Genomic DNA, 21909 nt, shown 5'->3' with positions numbered 1-21909 from the left:
CTTGAGTGGTTTTACTCTTAAACATGCTTTAAAAAAAGGAGACGTTTTATTGTTTTAAATTTTTTTTTGTAAGCTGCCTTGTAAGGGGTGCTCTTGAAAACCAAGATATAAATACATTAAATAAATAAGCTAACTCTACTGGAAATATTGAATAAATAGACATATAGAACTGCACATGAATCTCTTTTATGCAAAGGTGAAACAAGGAAAACTTTTGTCTTTTAGACAAAGATCTTTCCCTTACGTTTTTTTAATCCACTCACAAATCCCAGCAACAGAGTTGTGAGAAGCTCAGTAGTGAGAATGTGAGCAGCTGCTGTTATTAGAACTAAAAAGTCTGTCTAGTGCTTGAGACTGAGAGACCACATGTTCGGCTGTCCTCTCATCTTGCCATCCTCACCAATTAACTATTAACATGGAGGGCTGGACACATGCTCTTGGGGGCTCTTTAACAGGCTTCTTGGAGACTGGAACAACTACACAGCAGGGCTCTGGGAACTGAGTAATGTGGGATATAGGAAAACCTCAGCCGCTTTGCTCCTCCGGATGACAGTTTGCTCTACAGTTTAAGCATTCTGTTAATGGAAAGAGGATGCTTGAGGTTTAACCATTGCTAGCTACATTTAATGTTACTACTGTGGCAAATACATCAAAATTAATACAACACATTTCTTCACTAAGCCTAGTCAAAGGTGACACATAGGGCTTTAATGTCAAATCTGCAAAATGCTGGGCAAAGTGTGTGTGTGTGGAGGGGAAAGCAAATATTTAAGTAGGAGAATAAATCAGCTGCTAGCAATTGGAAATGCAGCATTCTTTGCTATTATAAAGTTATTTTTCTTAAGTTAATAATGCATGAAGTCTTTACTATTTGTCCATACCAATATTAAAGTTCTATTACTTAGATTATGAATGTGTGTAGTCTTTCATATTTGTAAATACCAATATTAATATTTGCAACTGAAAACCGTGGGCTAGAACTAATTGAATGTGGGAACACAGTCTGTAGAGCCTGGTTTTTCCCATCCTCTGCCAGCTCAAGGACTCAGGTGCACCACAAGCAGAGCCAAGGGGCCACTGCAGGGAAGGGAGTTTTCTGTGCACATCCAATCCCTCCATCTTGCCCCTTACAACATGTGAATTACTTATGCGCACTTCAGGAGTAACTTGAATGATGCAGAAATAGGGATTCAACAGGAATGGAGGAGTCATGCATGGACCTCCAATTCCTTGCAGTGCTGCCTTCCAGACCACTTTTATGTGCTCATATTAGCAGGGGAGAAGGAAAACAAGGCTGAATTAGTTCCTTATGGGATTCCTATGTACACATGCTGCTCCTGTTCTCAACAGAATCAAGTCCTATAAGCACAAAACTTGAATATTCATACTTAGCCAACCCAAAATGTATTTGTTTTAGGTGGAATGGCTGTTACAATGTATGCTACATATCTCTTAAGTATCCGTTACAAAGAGACCAAATCTGCAACAGAACTAATTGTTCTAATTTCGGGGCAAATCAATACAAAAAGTGCTCAAGGGCTCTGAAGTCATACTGGTGTGATATACATTTCAAAAATAAATAAAACTATTCTGTCTAGGGCTATTCAAAATCCACTAGCAAGATCAGTTAGGAAACAGTCAGAAACATGCTATGTGAATGGGTACCTCAGGATTAAATTCCTTCTCTCCATCTGTAATGCCCTGCACAGTTTAAATGCAACTAGGTCAAAGCCCTCTTTAACTTTAAACCTAAAATATCCAGGGCTGTTCACCTTATCTCTATGTAACTAATTTTATCAAATAAAGTATTAGACTGGCCTTGAAATATTTTTCTTTATGAAACCATATAGGCTGCTTGTCACTATTTCAGAAATTAAAAGTGCTAATATACTGTTAGTATTTGTTCCAATAGTTCCCTAATTCAGAAATCAAGCATAAAATTTGAAATTCCTTCTCTATTGTGCTTCACACATAATGCTATCCTAAATCATGGTTTAGTATGGACAAGCTTACATGTAAGCACTCTTTGCTCCGCCTCAATTGTTTTACTGCTGCACTAAGCTAAGCAGTGGTTTGGCTTAGTGTGTCATATGAGCATGGGCTTGTGGTTTAGCTCTCTAGAAACATCATAAGCTGAACCAAGGCTTGTCCTATGGTTTACAGCTTGTGGTTTGTCTGGAGAACAGCCACACAGTGGTACCTCGGGTTAAGAACTTAATTCGTTGCGGAGGTCCGTTCTTAACCTGAAACTGTTCTTAACCTGAGGTACCACTTTAGCTAATGGGGCCTCCTGCTGCCGCTGCGCGATTTCTGTTCTCATCCTGAGGTAAAGTTCTTAACCCAAGTACTATTTCTGGGTTAGCGGAGTCTGTAACCTGAAGCGTCTATAACCCGAGGTACCACTGTATCATGAGCCCATATTCCAATCACATGCTAAGCAAAACCACTGCTTAGTTCAGTGCAGTATAGCAGGAATTAGTGGGGAGGTGGAAAAGCATGTTTGCTTGTTCTCACAAAGTCATGTTTTGGCTTAGTGTTACATGCAAATAAGGGCACTATATTTGCTCCCCCTTCATCTTTTGTGACCATTCCAGTGCTCTATTAATTCTTCAAAGTAATATCTAATCAATATGAGATTCGCCCAGCAAACATTTTCAGGATCCTTGAACATATGTCATCATGCTGTACTGTTTCAATTTAATTTAACTTGCACATTCTCCTTTTCTATTCTAACCTCTGGCCATGCACATGGGAAGGAGCTTGCAATAGTTTGTTAAGTGTAACTTTCCCTTCAAAAATGACTAGCTCCTTAACACCCCATTTTCGCATTTACCACACTTTCTCATAAGACTATGGTGGCCTAGCACAACTTTAAATAACAGAGTTAAATTGAGTTATATTAAATAAAATAATGATAATAATTTAACACTATATTTGCTACTGAAAAAATACAGCTAATATAAGGTAGACTTTAGCAATTCAATAGCACCACTTTGGCATATTCTGATCATTAAGTATCCATTTAAGTGATTGTCCAAAAAAAAAAAAAAAGCAGAATAGAAGTCTTCTAAATAATTCAAAATAACTTGACTGTGCTTTTCTTTATGTATCCACCACAATTAAGTTGCACTTAGAATAAGCCTACCTGGATCAGATGAGCTGGAATAGTAATAATGCAGGCAGACAAAGATGTTCTAAGGAGACCACGGAGAGCATACATAAATTTTGTGAGACTATGAATATTTTGTGGATTTTCAGTACTACAAATGTCATCACCCCATAGTACTGAACCAACGCTCTGAATTCCAATCCTCAAAATGTTTCTTTGCTTCTTCTGTCAAATATAAAAAAGGTAACATATTCAGTAACATTTGAAACATTGAAAGGAAAGAAATAAACTCTAGAATATCCTTGCTGGGATTGGGGAGATGAGGTGGAAATGAGAGAAAGGAATAGGTGGGTTTATAGGGAAATCCAAGAGCAAAATGCACTGCCACTCACAGGCTTTCCCCCAACTCCCCCTGTACTAAAATCTGAGGATGCCTCAGAAAGCTTCTATATGATTGTTAAAGTCTCTCATTTCTTTTGAGAGGGTTTTTCAGTCTAGGGAACAGAATGAACAAGGTGTATTGAGTGAGACCATCACTTGATTGAGGTGGTGCTCAGCTTCAAGCTTGTCTGGATGAATGTTGTTATGTAGACACATTTCAAGCTGGTTTCCAGCATTGATTAAGCATTGAAACAACCTTGGTCACCCAGATGGATTACGTTGTTGGTTCTCCTTAATCTCTCTGCAGATTTTGAAAGCACTGACTGCAACATCTTCCTGGAATGGTTTAATGGGTTAAGAGCATTAGGATATGGTGGTTTCACTCTTATCGACAGGGTCACTGCTTAGGGGGAGGGAGGTGCTCTTAGAGCCACTGTCACTTCAAGTTCAGGTAGCTTCAGTGGCAAGGAGTGTCTAAGCCCAGTGCTTCCTGGATTGGGAGGGCCTTGCTACAAGCTGCACATGCTTTGGTAAGCTGTCATTAAGACTACTTCAATGCACTCTACATGGGACTGCCATGAAGAACATCTGGAAGCTGCAGCTGGTGCAGAATGCAGCAGCCTGGTTACTAATTGGGACTGCAAAGTGGATCATTTATCACCAATCCTTAACGTTTTGTACTGGCTGCCTGTTTGCTACTGAGCCCAATTTAAGGCACTGATTCTGGTGCATAAAGCCTCTCATTACCTGCAACCAATATGATTGTTGAGCTGGGTCAGCTCCCCTATGAGGAAAGGTCACATTTTGGGCTTTTTAGTTTATATAGGAAGGCAAATGGGTGTGTGGTAAGGACATGATTGATATAGGCGTATAAAATTAAGCATGGTGTGAAGGAAATGGATAGAGAGAATATTCTCTTCTCATAATACTGAAAAATGAGGTCATCCACTAAAGATGAATGTTCGAAGAGCTCTTCGAACAGATTAAGAGGGGCAGATTAAGAGCCTGCAGCAACCCAGCATCCTAGATGTATGCTTAGTTGAATCCAGAAAGAGGTCCTTTTCAATGGTTGCAACCAGGCTCTTGAAATCCCCCTCTTCAGAGCCTTGTCTTGCCCTCTCTTCAATGGCCTCCAACTTGGTGGTTAAAAAGCTTCCTCTTCAGGAAAGTTTTTGGGCCATGAGGGGCCACCTTCGCATGGAATTTTTAATATTCATCTGTCTTTTTTATACACACAAACACCACTTCGGATGTTTTAATGTTTTTCTGCTGCTTTTAGTGTTCTACTGTTACAATTCTTAATATAATTTTCATTTATTGTTGTTAGCCCTCTTGAGCGGGATTTAAATATTTTAAATAATGAAACAGAATTGTTACTAGAAACGAAGTGTTTGGCTTCTCTTGCTGTGGTGTGGTGTTGTGTTGTTGTTGTTTTTTAAAAAGAAAACAATTCTTCATGTCTTAGAAATGTCTTTATCCAATTGTGAGTTCTGGGTTATTAAAAAAGCATTGGGGACATACCTTAGCGCTATTTTTATCCCTCACCCAGTGTCTACACATTTTTTATTATTAAACTCTTTTCCAGTAGCAGGTTATTTGCTGTCTGCTCCCAGGGTTTTCATGTCACTTTGGTGCTGTTGCTTCCGATATTCTACAATTTCCTTCTTCCAAAGGACCTGTCATCATGTTGGAGGAGCAGCTCAACAAACTGTACTAGGGGAACTGTTATGACATGCCTGTTGCTATGGTAACCAAAGCAGAGGTGCCTGTCAGGGACCAATTTACTTCTCCAGAAGGACACTGCTAACTACTGAAGGGAAAACATACTTGCACATTATGCTCAGTACAGACTGAAAACTAAAACAACCAGGAGAATTCTGCTTGATAAACATTAATAAAAATTACGCTAGAATGCAGAAGCATTAAATAGAATCCATATTTAAAGAGACAAGTTAACCAGAGAATAAACTCCCAAGAGTAGTGCATTAGTGCTTTGATTTTGGACAGAATAAAATAACAGAATTAACTCTGCAGATAACTTTATGGTACTTGCTAGAATAAACTTTAATACATTTTGTAGGTAGTGGTGGATATTAAACAATCATAAATTAAATAATATCCTAAACCTTATATTCTGGTAATTGATATATTCTATGTAGAAGAATGTATATATAAAATAACACTCATTCTGTTTTCTTTTGAAAATTAAGACTACATAAAAAGATGCCTGAAGATAAGCTGTGCAGGATGTACAGAAATTCAAAAGGCCTTTAAAGCAGCATTCAATCTAGTATGAGAGGCTTTTGCAGCAGGAAGTAAAAGCTAGTTCCCTGCCACACCTTCCCATGATTGCATTAGCACTTTATGCATTTGCACATGCCTCTGATCTTGGCCTCTGGATCAGAAGTTTTTTTTTTTTGTCTATAATATTTAGTGGATGATATAGAGAGTTCCCAGCCCTCCCATGAATGCAGATTTTCATGCACGGGAGGGATCCTGGCAGCAGAAAAAATCTCCCATATGGAGCAGTGTACATGAGAGACCGTGGCAAAGGCATGGTGTAAGACAAGTCCTCAGATTTTGTTTTTTAACAATAAGGCAAAAAAAATTCTTTTAAAAAAGACCTTATGCTACAGTAATCACATGTAACTTACCACCAGTGGTGTAATATTTCATTAATATTTGGTAGTTGTATAGAAAATGCATTTATTAATGGATTATTACTGCATTTGCCAAAGCTACTCACATTTGTCAAAAACAGAAAAAGCCTGATGGTAGGAAGCTACCTTACACAGAATCAGCCTATCTAACCAATACTGTCAACTGTGGCAGGCAATGACTCTCAAGCAGAGGCACATGGGCAGGTTTAGGGCTGTGGGAGTGGTGTGCCTGCACTGGGCGCAGACTCAATGCCTGGTGAGGCGCTGGGCTTAGGGACAGGGGCCTGAGGCTTTGACAGGGTCCTAGAGTCTCCCCACCTCCTTCCCAAAGCTTAGTTAGTGCTTTCCCAGCTTTGGGAAGGAGATGGGAGGGCTCTAGGACCCTGTCAGAACTCTCACATCTCCTTCCCAAAGGCGGGCAGAGGCAGCACTAAATTTGGCCTCACACAAGGCACCATAGTTTCCAAGTCTGCTGCTGCTCAGCACCATGTATCTGATTCTTTAACTAGAAGAGTAAGAGATTGAACCTTCTGAATACAAAGCATGTGGTCTACCAGTAAAAACTTTAAAAAGGAGCTGTTGTTTACTTCATAGCTTGGAAACCATATGAATCACCCTTTCAAACAGTATGAAAACTGTATTTGCACACTTGTAGATGAAGATGAAGTTGCTTAATACCTGGGGAGTGGAGCCATCAAATCCTTGCTGATGAATGACTTTCTGAATAGAATGAAGAAGTCTGGTATAACCACAGGCCATATTACTAGAGAGAAAGGAGAATACTTGACTTAATAAATACATTCTAACAACAGGAATAACATTAAAAACATAGTTTTGCAAATGAAAGGTGATACATTACAATCCCCCACCAAACAATGATATCTTTGAACAAGTTAATCATATGAATATTTACACATGCTCAATAAGGTTGCTTGCAAGGCTTGTAAGTGTGTCTTACACATACAGCAGCCAGTATCTAGCACCTTACCTCCTGCATCCTCCATGCTCTCATGCCTCAACAAACCAGGAAGACTCACACCAGTGGGTCTTCAGGCTTCAGTATTGGTAGTTAACTTCACAGGCCAATCTGGACCCATCAGGTCTTATAAAAGCCTGACTGATCAGTCTGAACAACTTGTTGGTGTGGGAAACTGAATAGGCTTCTCTCACCTTTCCTTCTCATTGGCTGCTCTGGAACCAGACCACCCACTCACATTCAACAAGATCATAAGCCCCTGGGCCCTCTGGATGCCTGTCTGTCTGCTCTAAATTTCAGTCTGTGTGTACCAGAACTAGACCCCAACTGCCCTGGACCTGTGACCTTCTCTGAGCTTGGCAGAGGCGTGACATTGTTTTACATTAATTAGTGTACTCCAACTTAGAACTACTTCAAATGTCATTTATAACAAAGAAAGCACATCTTTGAAAGGAAAAGCTTATTGTAACATGGACCCATACATAAACCTGTTTCATAGAATTAACATAAAAAACACATCACCAAACTACTACAATGCCTTCTATTTTGTTCTTTTTGATGTTTCAGCCACATTACCTCTCTACCAAGTCACCCAATTTTTCTCAACCAGTGTTCTTTTTGTACACTTTTGTCAGTTTCATATACTTTTAAGTTATTTTTACACCTATCATATTCTGCTTTATTTACTGTGTAAACAAATCCAAGAGGAAAACCTTATTTAGATCATATTCTCTAATTCTATGGTAGGAATCAACATAGCACTAAGAAGATTGCTCTATCAGCAAAAGTATTTCTGCTTGCCTGGTGGAATGATCCTGCCTCCCCACTCCCACCCTGTTCTGGGAGTTCTTTTGACCCCCTAAACCACTTGGGGTGGGTGTGGAGGAATAAAGGGGGAAGTCCCATTGTGCTAGCAGGACCCATTAGTTGAATCAGGCCTTATGCTTACATCTGGACAATTAATTAAATTAAAATACTTTGCTTAGCAGTTGCACATGCTGAAGTGCATTCATTTCAATATGATTACATACCCCTCAACAATCCCAATTTGGCCAGGATGGCCACAGAATTAGTTAAGCCGCCACAGTTTCTGACTTGCTCTCAGGGCACCCCAATTTCTCCCGGCCAGCAGAAAGGGGCCACAGAAGCAGCTCCTGGGGCAGCAGCAGCATTGAGAAGAAGGCACAAGGGCTCTTTCCCAGAGCCTTGTTAGAGCTTACTAGGTTTTGGAAAGAAGAAGGGTGGACTCTAGGACCTTGATCTGGGGAAGTGGTGCATTTCCCTCCCCCGGTGGTGGTGGTGGCCATAACCACAATACCATGAGCAAACCATGGGGAGGAACATGCAAAGTTTGCAAGGGGTCATGCGGGTGGCGGCAGGAAAGCTTATGGAATCTATCTATTTGTTTGAGGCAGTTAGTTTCACAAATGTCCTGATTTTCATCTGAGTTATGTTGGATAACAGATTATGGAATATGGAACTGACCTAAAGCTGGAGTTGGGAACCTCAAGCCTGGAGGTGGAGTGCTACCTTCCAGGCCTCCACCTAGTCCTTGAAACTGTCCCCAGACCACACTCTTCATTGTCCCTGTTTCATACCCCGAGAGTTTTTGCATGGGTGGAATGTGTGCTTGAACTCTGGTAATGCCTAAGGAAAAAGAGGAGTGTATAAATATGTGTAGAAACTAGACTATGGTACACAGGTCAAATTTACATTTGTTGGTCTGCTCACTTTCACCTCTGGCCCTGCTTACAACCAGGATGTGGACCTCAGAAGATTATCCAGATAGGAAGGCAGCCCCCAAGATGAAAGAGGTTCAACGCCATAGCCTAAAGTCTAGTTTAGAAAGTGCTTAATAATGAAAATGACTGCGCACTCATAACATGATCAGCAATCTTTTTCTATATTGTCAACAAATGGTGAATCACAATGGTAAAATTGTATTTGTTATTCTGTGAGACAAAAAGACTCCATAGAACAGATGCAAGTTGAAACATCCCAGCTAAATCCCCTATTTATAATTTAATATGTAAAATATATATGCTCACAGGTGATGTATTTGCTGATGGAAGTGAACTTGTTAACTAGAGCCAACTAATAATCTTGGTAGCAGGATTTGTCATATTTTATGGGCAACAGATATCTATGTTGCATTCAGAAAGTCAGCTATTTTTCCTACAGATTTGTTCCCCAACACTTTAATTCAGCTAATGTGTTTAAACAATATGTTCTCATCCTTTTTTTGTTTAACCATCTAGTTACTGATAAAGCAGGAGCTTGTAAGGAGGTATCCTAGTTACAACACAGTCTCTGACTTCCTTATTGATAGTTTCTAAACATTTAACAAAGGGAAGGTTATCAAAATGTATGACAAATAGGCCTATTATCGGGAAGCAGACTCCATTAGGAGAGATATTTTTAAGCTGTTTTAGCAGATTTATCAGGAAATCCAAGCTCTATGTTCATTTAAGCCCATTTTAATATATACCCAATCGAAGCAGCAAATAATACAAGCAAATGTAACATCAATTATTCAATATTATTTCTGGAATACTAAAATATACTGGATCTGTATTATACCCTATTATTAAGAAACCTGGGTGGCAACTGTAAAGGAATATAGCTATCAGATATGACTATTTATCAGGGGTCACCAACCAAGCACCTTCAGTTGTGTCCCCACACTTTCCCCTGCAAAAAATCAAGTATCTAACCCTCCTAGAACGAAAGCCATGAAACAAAATGTGAAGGTACTGTTCTAAGCAATGTCTGTGAAATGAGCAAGCCTGGATGCTCCCACTTGTCAGTGTTTTAGCTAATGTGTGAAGTCATAGTTATGACTGATGAGTGGTTTAGACACCAGGAAATAAGAATTCCTAAGATCCTAAAGAGCTACTGTACACCCCCCCCCTTTCATGTGATTTTCCTTCTGCTGCTTTATTTTCTAGGCAGATATTCAACAGGTTAAGCCTTTTCTTGTACTGTATGGAAATACAGTTATGAGGAAAGCATCATGATTGTACTCTCTCTAATATTGTGTTTTGCCAGATCCTATGACAGCCATTGTATGATATTGTATGATATACCCCATGATATCCATGAATCTACCCATTTCTCTTTTATATTAATACTTGTTGTTCATTCTTATGAGAGACAGAAAAAAGTGTTATGCTCATGGACACTATGGTGACAGAAAATCTGCCTTCTACTTCCAAACTAGTATGGCTTTGCATGGAGGCTGTAGTACATATATATTATTCCAGTAATGAATTTCAGGGCAAAGCCATCCTACAGCAGCTCACATATCTGAGCAGGTCTTTAGAAAATATATAAAGCATTCAATATTTTTAAAAAATATATAATTATCCTAATAAAAAAACTATTTATGCCAGAGAATGTTTCCTATTCTTTTTTTTTACTTATGTATTTATGCGTTTTTTCTCTCTTCTCCCAATGCAAGTATATATTTCTGCTTCTATTGAAAATTGTATAAAGATATTTTAAAGAACAAACTCTAGCACCAGCAGATTAAAACAATAAACAGCCTACTACTTCAATATGCAAATTGAAAGCAAATTTGCATATGGAAGAAAGCTAATTGTTCAAGTCATCCTCAGACCGTCTGTGTGCAGAGCTCATGGGGTGCACCAAGGGCCCTTGCAATGCCCAGGTCTTCCTTTCACACAAGCTCCACTAATCAGAGACAACAGGATTTATTAATGCTCAATTTAGACAGATGTTTAAAAAATAAGCTGCAGCAGATATAATAGTGGTCTTGGCAGATTAGTTCTACTACATTTTGTGGACCCACAGAGAAGCACCACAAGCAGCCTTACTACAACATGTATATTGTCCAGTCCAAGATCTCTGCAGTTAAGAGAGGAAGGTCCTGCAAGGGGTGGAGCTTAGAATATGGCAAGGGAAGGGTTTTACTATAAATTTTGATGCCTGGCCAACTTACTCCTGACAGTACAATTATTTGCACACAATTTTATGTCTATGAAATTTGTCCTCCAAACCCTCCTCAGTTTTTGTGCAAACAACTAAAATTAGAAGCTTTTCAAACTCACCATGATTTTATATCAGGATACAAAGCTTTTTCTTCAAGAAGGGGAAAGCCATACCACTTTATGTTCTGGATTAATTCTGGAGCCATTGTTTTTGATAAATCAAAGTAGTGTCCAAATTTTGAACAGGCTGCTTGGGTCACCTGTGAAAACAATGCATATGTTTCCCCTGTTAAAATGCAATTAAAAATTTTAATACCCATTTTTTCAACAGGTTATTCACATAATCTGCACTTTAAGTGTACACTACTACTAAAGCCAGCACACTATACCAATGTAAGTGGTCACAATACCATCCCCCTCTTTGACACATGCACACATTTTCTCATGGAGCAAACCTCAGCCATTGGGGAATTATTGTGTATGTTAGAATTAAGCAACCATGCAGGCCAGGCTATCAGGGAGGTACTCCAGGCACCCTCCAAACAAAATAAAAAGTAATTTTATTTTGATCTTTCCACTCAGGCTGAAGCTGGAATTGCTATTTTACAGCTCGGTCTTCCCTCTTTTTCCTACAGCAAATGTTACTGGTGACACAGCAATTGTGTTTTGTTTACTTCATGCGTCTCCTTGCCCATGTTCTAGTTCAGCTATGCCTGCTGTTTCAGCATATAGCCAATAAGAGAAACAAAGGTCCTTTATTTCTGCTGCCACCATCAGATATCCATATGGTGGAGGTAGTCTTCTACATACACAAAATACACACATGAATTTTGGCATTATCTGATAGGCTGAAGATATTTTATCCTACTGATTAGTATCCTAGCTAAAAGTAGTTTGCTTTCAAATAACCCTGTTTCTACTAAAACAACAACAACAACAACAAAAACAACATAAGAGCAGTGTGCTGACAAATTGACTAAAACATATAGGAAGCCATTGTGGACCATTTTGTCCAACATTCTGTTCCCACAGTGGCCAACTGGATGCCTATAGAAAGCCCAGAAACTTTCCTAGGCATGTTCCCCAGCAACTGGTATTCAGAGGGATATAGCCTCTGGCACTGGAGAGATTATGTAGCCATCATGACCTGATTCACTGGAGGATGCAGGCAGTTCAGCCTTCTCGTTACATGGACATTACTATCAGCTTGAGAACACCAATTACATGTTTAGAAGGATAGGAAGTCTCTATGTAGCAGCCCTGTTCCACTTTCCTTCAAGAATCATGAGAAGGAAAAATGGTCTGGAGTCATATTCCAAAAGTGCCAAAAATGTGACTGCTGCTGACAATACTAAGAGGCACAATAATGTGACTGATGCTAAAAATGATTCCCAGTCCAGTTTTGGCAACTGTGCACACAGTTTGACTGCTGAATGAAGAAAAGAAGCCCCAGGGAACTGCAAATGCAGCTTTTTTGTGTGTGCAATGGTTCCCAGTGTAACTGGAGATGTGAACTGCAGAAACATGCATCCTCATCCCATTTGTTCTCATCAGATTGCAGTAACCAGAGAGAAAAGGCAAAATATCACTTGGATATTTTGAACAGTTCAAGAATCTAATTTTCAAATTACTTTTATAATAAAAGTCATTTTACAAATAATATGAATTTAGTTTTACTCTTTCAAATTACTGTAAATGAGCCAGGTAACTAAAATATTAATGGCTGCATGCATGAACATTTTGAGGAATAACTTCTATTGTGTTCTCTCTCTCTTGTTTCAAACACATGAAAACAAACGAACAATATGTTACTGGGGCTGCAATCTTAGACACATTTACATGCGATTAAGTGCCACTGGACTCAACAGAATTTACTTCTAAGCAGACATCTACAGAATTTTGCTGTGAAAAAGTTGTATTGTAGCATGATGACAATTTGAATGTTTTTTAATTTTTACATAAGCTAGAAGTTATTGTAGCTCCACTTTTGCACACATACAAAAGTAAGAAAACACTGTTCATTGTCACTCTACCTTCTTGTTCTGTTGTGTGTCTTAACTTCACATCCTCCTGCACATTTTATAGAAAACTGGCCAGACTTGTGGGTGGCCATTCATACATAAAGAACTGCTCTGCTGAATACCAGGTTTTTGTATTTATAATGATATAAATTCAAAAATTAATCAAATCTCTGTGTCTATTATGGTTTTTATTTTAAAAACAATCAGTAAAAAAGGATCATTAAAACTGTATTCCAACAATACATTGTTTGAAAAAACTAAGGTAACAGAAAAAGTAAAGCTTTAATAAGCAAAAAATAAAAACAGTAACAAATTCAACACTGCTAACAAGAAACAAATTTCCTTATAACCTTGGTTTCTTATACTATACCAGAATGCAGAAGGTACTTAGCAGTTATTTTAAAAATGCTATCTGTGTTTTTTAGTTATTAAATGTTACAAAGTGTAATAAAACAGAACAAAATCTGACAATAAAATAAAATAAAATAAAATATGAGTATTGTTTAAAAATAAATTCAGAAGTTCCAAGTTATTTCGTTTGGGCGTTCTCAAAGCAATTTAAACAAGAGCTGTTCTTTGCCCTATAATCTATCCTTTATCCGGATTACTGATCAGAATGTTTTTACTGCAATCTCTGCCAGAGCTCATCTTTTTATTGTGTAAGTCCAAGCCCCCTTAATGTTTTAGAAAGGCCTTGACTAACTGAACTTTGATCTGATGTCTTCATTGAGAAAAGCTCCAGGTTGCCTATTTCAGATGCAAATCCTCACTGAGGCCCAAGAGAGTTTAGTACAGACAGCAAAAGAGAAGAAACAAGAAGTTTCCAGGATCCTCTTTGAGAATCCTGGGGAACACTGGTGTCCCTAATCCACACAGTTGCATGGATTAAGGTAGGTGATAACCTTTCTTGATTCTAAAGAATAAGCACAGTGCCTACAAACTGGGTGGAGACTAGGATTTGGTCGCAATAAAACACCAGGCAATAAAAGCCTGGCTATGTCAGAAGCCTATGAATAGACCTCAATGTACCACATTCCCAGGCCTAGTGGGGAAGCTTGCAAAAAGCCCACCTGAATCAAGTAAGCATGAATAATCTATCTTAGCAGCAGCATGACCACAGAGACAGAGCAAAAGGGAGGAAAAAATACATTTCTCTTAAGCGTGAGATAATAAATTTATTAGCTGAATGTGGTTTCAAGCCTACCTTTTCCTTGGATTCCTATGAGCTAGCCTGCACAAGGAGAAATAACCTAAGTTGTCATGGAGCAGAATATGTCTTTATGCTACCGTCTGCCGTTAACGTTTCTAATTGCAATACTAATGTGCTAGAAATTCTCAGATTTAGGATGAATCAAGGCAGAAAATTGATTTCATGCTGTGACAGTTTATATATTGCCCTAAGAATACAAGCAGTTCATTCATTAAAAGAGGGAGTATATGTGTGTGTGAGAGAGGTGGGGGACAGTGGGGTAAAGGAACACACACTTTACCTGCTTGATACAAGCTAAGAATACCTACTGTTTTTACTTTGCCTATCAAATGGTTAGCCAATTACAAATAAAATAGTTAAAGAAATACCCAAGCCTCTGGAATTTGCTGCCCAGACAATGTACCTGCAACATTAGAGTTGACAAACTGCAAGTCAGAGATCCTCCTAACACCTTTAAAATTTCCAAGGCAGCATGAAGGGGATGAAACTAATGTGGATCTCTCAAATTTCTCTACCACTACTCACTCTCCTATGCTTGTGTGGAAATTACAAGATACATTTTATTTTAAAAATATCAATTACTAGTTAGGATACATTTACCTATACTTTTGATACTGAGATTTAATTTTCTGGTATGTTGGGTTGATAACTACCAATTTAATCTGGAAACATAACATATGTATAAAATGACTTTCTTCCCCCCCAAAAAAATTGCTCTTTATTTTCCAGCTAGTCCTCAGGAAAAGTAAAGATATCCTGGACAGGTGTCATGACTGGTGTAAGGTTTCAGGGAGGCCTGGGCAAGATACCTTCCTGGTCCTTTCAGCACTTCCCTGGTGCACCCCACAAGCTTACCAAAGAATGGAGTGGAGACTGGCAGTGGTGCTGTGGGGACAGGGCTGGGCGGGCAGCCCAGCACTTTTCTTATCAGAGCTGTGCTCTGAAATAAGTAACTGACCTTAAAAGAAGAATCCTTATTCTAGTGCTAATAAAACTTTAAAAACCAAAAACAAAGAGATGATGGCATTTGCTGCACCACACAAACTTCTGGTGCTGGGTCTGAAAGCCCTGATACAAGTTACCTTAAATAAATAAATTGTGCCAGCTAGGAAATAGGAGAGCAGGAGCAGTTGACAGGATGAACACAGCTTTCTGTGTGCAAAGCACTTCTGTATGGATTTGAGCACATGCCAATTTTCCTTTCCAGTTATAGTCCCCTAGTAGACTGCTGTCCTAGAGAGTCCCTCTGATCTTTGGGGACAGCTTGTTTGTGGGTCATGACACACTGCCCTGGAAGTGGATGCTGAAAAACCCTCATGCATTTGCAGCCCTTTGAATTCTGTCCAGACTCACCCAAGGCAGAGAGGAAGGTACTGACAAACAGAAGTGACAAGGTAGGTAATGGAGAAATGATTCATAGAATCATAGAATTGTAGAGTTGGAAAGAACACCAAGGATCATGTAGTCCATCACCCTGCAATGCAGGAATTGCAGCTAATGAATATCTGACTTATGGACAGGCTGAATTCAGAGACAAGGATTGCAAGGTAGTTTTAAAGAGTGGCTGGAACTGGAGCATAAGCACTTGGCATTTAGTTGTTCAGAGGTCTGTGTCAAACACTAGAATTATGCATGCATCAGGAATGTATAAGGATATCTGCTCTACCACAATTACTCATGACCGAACAATTTTGCCAGGAGGCTGAGCATTCCCAATGATACCGTAGAGAGTTTTTACTTGTAGTTCCCAACTCTGACCTCAGTCCGGTCTTAGTTAATAAAGCTTTAGCTATGCAACCACCAGTTTAAATTGGATTACACCTCACATCAATTTTCATCACATATAACCTCCATTATAATATAAAATGAAACATGGTATATTATTGGAGCAAACTGGGAAGCTTAACTGTACTTCTCAAAAATATCAGTTTTTTCAAATTTTTGTATTCCTTCCCCCTACCTCCACATATGAACTAAGTCTGTTTTGTGATGGTTCAACATGCTATATCAAGCTTCATATTAATAAAAATTGATGAGGTCACATAGCCATCCTGGAGGGTCTTTGATTTGGCATGTCATCATATATAAATCTTCTCTCTGATATGAATACATAGACATGTCTGTGCAATTACAAAGAAAACCAAACATGCCAAGCCTTGTAAAATCATTTTGTCATATTCCAATTATATTCCTTAGAATAAGCCTGAACTTACTAGGCAGTTCACTACACTTACATCAGATATATAAAATACTAAAGCCAAACAAAGCAAGTTCCTATGGACACCAAAATATTGCATGTAATTTTAGAGATTTCACCATACCATTATTCTGCACAAGAAAATAGCTAGCCTAGGGAGAAATATAATTCACAAAACACTAACAACCGTAAACTCTGTAGAATTGACCACTGGGCTTGTTTCTTACATGCTGCCTTCATAACGATTAGTTTATAGTGACAGTGAAGCTGATATAATCTCAAGTGCTTACTTTACTTATTACGCACATGGATAAGCAAGTCAACAGCTTGATTCAATTCCATGCTTTCACTAGAGGGATCTAAGTACAATTCATTCAACCTATATAAACGCTTCTATATTCAGACAAATTTATAAAGCTTTCTTGTATAAATGGAAAGGATACTTCTTGAAAACCTGTGTAGTAAATTGTACAGCTCTGATGCTGAAGCCTTTATAATTTAATATTTACTGTTCTTATGACAGTATGGCCCACTTATGGTAGTACTACACATTTTCTTGGGAAACAAGAATTCCCAAGCCAATGTTTGCTAATGAAACACAAAAGGTTGAGTGGGTCCATTTGTGGAGAGAATCAACAGAAAAGAGAGAGGTGTTCAACAATTTATGCTGACTCTCCTCCCAAAATACCTCCCCAAGCCATTCCCCACACCAGCAAAGTGACTGGAAGAATATTTTCAATGGCTAATCAACAGAGGATGAAAGAGTGCTCTTCTACTCTGCTATTTAATATTATAAGCCTAAGGTGGGGCAAAACACTTTTTGGAATAAGTGCTAAATGGTGTAGTTAGCTTATCATTTTAACAGGAAATTTTTGTCAAGAAATACTTTCAGTTTACCATACATCATTATTTGAAGAAATTACTATGAAATAAAATTTACCTCCAGTTTTGGTGTGTTCTGGTAACGCCAGGCTATTCTCATGGATTCCTGAGAATCTTGTTTGGACTTCACAGCTGTTGCTTCTTCTTCTATTTCATTCAGCAAAGGTGAGGGAAGTTCCTGAATGAAAAATAATAAATGTTTTAGATGAGCTGCTTTTATTAAACATTTAGGGGAATATTGTTAAAGAAGATTTAACAGCTCACAGCAAACATTAATGATGGTATTGGAAGCTCACTTCAAGGTACTAAAGGAACCAGTGGATGTACCATCAGAACCTTGGTCTATAATATTTGAGAAATTCCAGAGAATGAATAAGGTGCCACAGGAATAGACACAGGTAAATCTTGCCCCAATTTTCACAAAAGAGGAGGAAGGAGAATCCAGGAGACTACAGACTAGTCAGTCTCACTTCAATACCAGAGGAGTCAGTTTGTAAGCATCCTGATAACAATGCAGTGATTAGTAAGAAACAGCATGGATTTGTCAAGAATAAATCCTACTAGCTAGACTAATCTGATCTCTCTTTTTTATTGGGTTACTTAGTAGACTATGGGAAGCCTGTCAATATAATTTCTAATGATTTCAGCAAGCCATTTGACAATGTCCCCTTTTATATTCAGTTTGGAAAGTAATTAAATGTGGGCCACATAATAATACCATCATGTAGATTTACAGCTGGTTGGAACACTATACTCAAAGAGTGCTCATTAATAGTTTTTCATTAAACTGCAAGGAAATTTTCAGAGGACTACCTTCGGGTTGGACCAGGTGCTCTTCAATATTTTCATCAGCGACTTAGATAAAGGGGCGGAGAGAACCTTTATCAGATTTGAAAAACACACAAAACAGGAAGGATAGCTAATATTTCAGGACTGAAATTCAAGATCTTGATAGGAAACTAGGCTGAAATTCAATTGAGATAAATGTAAAGCTGCATTTAGGCAAATATAAAATGCACAAGAATAAGATGGGAGATACTTGGATTGGCAGTAGTATCCATGAAAAGGGTCTGCCAAGCTGAACATGAATCAACAGAGTGATATGGTTGCAAAAAACAAACAAACAAAAAACTTAAGCAATATTAGGCTGCATTAATTAGCTTATTATATATTTTAGAAATCAGTTTACCAGTTTGGTAGGTATTAGGCCAACTCTAAAAAAAATTGAACCAAGTTTTGTATGATCAAGTAGTAGATTTTTGTCTAAGTTTGGATACAATCGGACGCCATTTTCAATCAAGACGGCATTCTCAAGCAATACCAGGCACAAGGCTGCTAGTAGAACCATAGTAACCAAAATCACAGGAAGTAATAATTCCATTTGATTCTGATCTCATATGAATAACTGTGTCCAGTTTGGGGTGCTGCACTTTGAAGATATATTCTAGATGGGGGTTGGCCCCTGCCAAGGGCGCAGGCTTGGGGGGGCACAAAAATCATGCCTCCCCACTCTGAGGAGGAAGGCAGACAGACAGACAGACAGATAAGAAGAAGAGGAGGAAGAGGAGGAGGAGGAGGAGGAGGGAGACGGAGCAAATCAGACCTGACCCGACCATGATGACTGCAAAGGAAGTCACTGGTGGAGCAGGAAAGGTAACAAAAAACATACTTTTTGAGTTTCTGGTTCATGGTCTCTCCTGGCTTTGGAGGCACCAATACATCTCCTTGCCAAGAGTACAAGGGTTGGATGGCGCCAATACAACTCCTTGCCAAGGGTACAAAGGAGCCTAGGTACGCCTCTGATAAGAGACAGATTGAAATGGGTTCAGGGGAGGACAACAAAGTCTGTCAGAGGTATGGAAAACAAGTCTTCTGTGGAAAGGTTGAAATAACTGGATATTGTTTGAATGCAGGGAAGATGAGAGCAGGCATGCTAGCACTCTACAAATGCCTCAAGAACTAACACAAATAAGAGAACAAAGTTTTGTTCTCTGCTATCCCAGAGGGCAGGGCTAGATCTATTCTTTTTAAGTTTTATTAGAGTAGGTTTCAGTTGAACATTAGGGAAAATGTTAAAATGTTAAGAGAAGTTTGACAAGGGAACCAATTACCTGGAAATGGGCTGTCCTCACTGGAGGTCTTCAAGCAGAGGCTAGAAAGTCATGTGTTGTGGGTGCTCTAGATATGGATTTTCTGCTTTGAGCAGGGACATGAACTAGCTGGCCTACAAAGCCCATTCCAATTCTAAAGCCATTTATCATTTATTTATAGTGACACTTTATTCCAGGGATGGTGAACTATGGGCACATGGGCTGGGGTTGGCTTCCCACAAGAATATTTTTTGCTCCTGCATTACATCAGAGACATTTGCAGTGGCAAAAGTAATCCAAACCACATGTAAGTCGCATGCCTTCTTCCCTGATTCTGAGAGAAAGAGAAAGGCAAGCATAGGACAGGAGCTAGATTACATTATGGAATGAACTGGAAAAAAAGTTTAAAGGATCCTTTCCTAAAAACCCAGAAGCTTACCTTCTGGGTATAGTAAGGACAGAAGTCCTCCCAAAACAAGTGAGTCTATTGATGTATGCAACCACAGCTGTGCAGATTTTACTTGCACAAAAGTGGAGAACAGAAGCGGTTCCAAAAAAAGAGGAGTGGCATCATAAAATGCTGGAATACTCAGAACTAGCGGATATGACTGATAGAATAAGAAACAGATAAAAAAATGTAATGAGGATTGGATGTTATATATAGAATATATGAAAAATTATTATAATAAGACAGTCAATCTAGGAGGATGAGCATAGTTCAGCAACGTAAGTTATAACATGCGATAAAGAGGAGAGAGGAAAATTTAGAAGAACAAGAAGACGTGGATAGGTTGGAAATAGAGAGGAAACCAGGGAAGGGGTGGAAGGGAAGTACATGAAAAGAAGTTTTCATCCCCCCCTTTCTCTCTCTCTCTCTCTCTCTCTCTCTCTCTCACACACACACACACACACACACATTGAATGCAACAGTTGTTGTACTAATGTTGATATACCAGAGAAGAACTGTAATAGAAAAGCAAATAAAAGCAGCAACAACAACAACAATAATAAGATTACATTATGGAGGCTGCAGGGCAGCAGGTGCAGGTTTTTCCTTGACATTTACTCTTGAAGATTTTCTCAGAAATGAGTATTGCCACAAGGCAGCAAAGGTTTAGGATCAGAGTTTTCCTTATCCTAGATGAGCTGCCTTCCCAGGTTCACGAGCCCCTCATTTCCCTCTACAGCACATGACTATTGGACCCACTATTTGTCTTGTGTGCTAAATCTACCAGAGCCTGTCATCACATGCATAGGAAGTCCCTAACTTCTCAAGGGTTTGAGACCCTCACAACCCAAACAGGATATATTGATACATTAATTACAAGTTCACAATTAAAATTTATATGACAGAAGTTTAGGTTTCAATCATGCCATGAAATTCTTCATAAGAAATACCAGAAAGACTCCAACCCAGCAGTTCAAAGCCAATTATTAGGGGAAAGTGCTAAAAGCAGAGAAATGCTATGCAATAAGAATCTGCCAGGAATAAACCATTGGGATCAACAGATGCATTTATTTGTTTGGATTTTGTCATATATTTTTATTTCAAGCATGTCAAGGCATTAAAATTAAAGAACCCATTCATTCACAAATGACAAGACAATTCAATCCTGATCTAAAACTGAAAAATTGCCAATGATCCCATTTACCTGCTATCCTTTCACTCAAGTCAAACTCACTCTCAGACATATACAAACCTGTTGCACAAAATGGGTTTATCATGCAAAAGGGACGTGGGTGGCGTTGCAAAACACATTTCATACAATATTCGAGTATGTAATAACTTACGCAGAGTTCTCTAATGTAGACATTTTATAGCTGAATGTACACACATTCCTATGTTGTGGAGCCATATAAATAAACATTTTAAATATTATCTTAATGCCTGTTGAATGTTATAATTTTATAACCTTGGGGAAGGTGGATCAATCTATCAATTTTGGTTTTTCTAAGTTCCTCATTTTTTCCAATGTGTTCTCTTTCCACATCACTTTGAGTTTCTTAAATCCCCACACAAAATCATATACATTTACATACACATTTCTCCTACTATCACATTTTTGTACATCATTTTGCCTAATATAATTGAAAACATTTTTGCCAACAACCCCCCCATACACATATTTGTTTTCACTAATATTTCTGAGAAGTGTGAATTCCAAAAGATAACTGTGTTTCAGTTCACATACTGAAATAAGTTTGAAATAAGTCTGAAATAAGTTTGCATTTCTCTCTGATTCCTACCTATGTGTTTTATAAATAAATACTAACACGTCAGAAAGGTTTGTACAAATGTAGCAATAAATGATTTGTGGTAGTGACTGTAACATTTGCATTCGCTTTTTAGACCAGTGACTGCAGTGGAAATGACAGGACTAATTTATTTATTTATTTCTGGCCTAGTTACATAGGCATTCTACCAATTGGGAG

The 21909-nt window shown here is 38.5% G+C and overlaps 1 protein-coding gene across 2 annotated transcripts in view; it reads right to left on the bottom strand.

The window, feature by feature from the left end:
• Positions 1 to 21909, bottom strand: part of ELP4 (elongator acetyltransferase complex subunit 4) — a 148081-nt gene that overhangs the window by 89746 nt on the left and 36426 nt on the right. For both annotated transcript variants that reach the window (XM_053389901.1, XM_053389891.1), the window contains exons 4-7: positions 17445 to 17564; positions 11197 to 11336; positions 6829 to 6913; positions 3146 to 3334 (exon numbers count right to left, since the gene is read on the bottom strand). In XM_053389901.1, the coding sequence (XP_053245876.1) occupies positions 3146 to 3334; positions 6829 to 6913; positions 11197 to 11336; positions 17445 to 17564 (534 nt within the window). The remainder of the gene's footprint in view (positions 1 to 3145; positions 3335 to 6828; positions 6914 to 11196; positions 11337 to 17444; positions 17565 to 21909) is intronic.

Source organism: Podarcis raffonei, chromosome 1, assembly GCF_027172205.1.
Source record: "Podarcis raffonei isolate rPodRaf1 chromosome 1, rPodRaf1.pri, whole genome shotgun sequence".
Classification (NCBI taxonomy): Eukaryota; Metazoa; Chordata; class Lepidosauria; order Squamata; family Lacertidae; genus Podarcis; species Podarcis raffonei.
The sequence above is the reverse complement of the archived record's forward strand: the minus strand, read 5'-3'. Positions and strand labels throughout refer to the sequence as shown.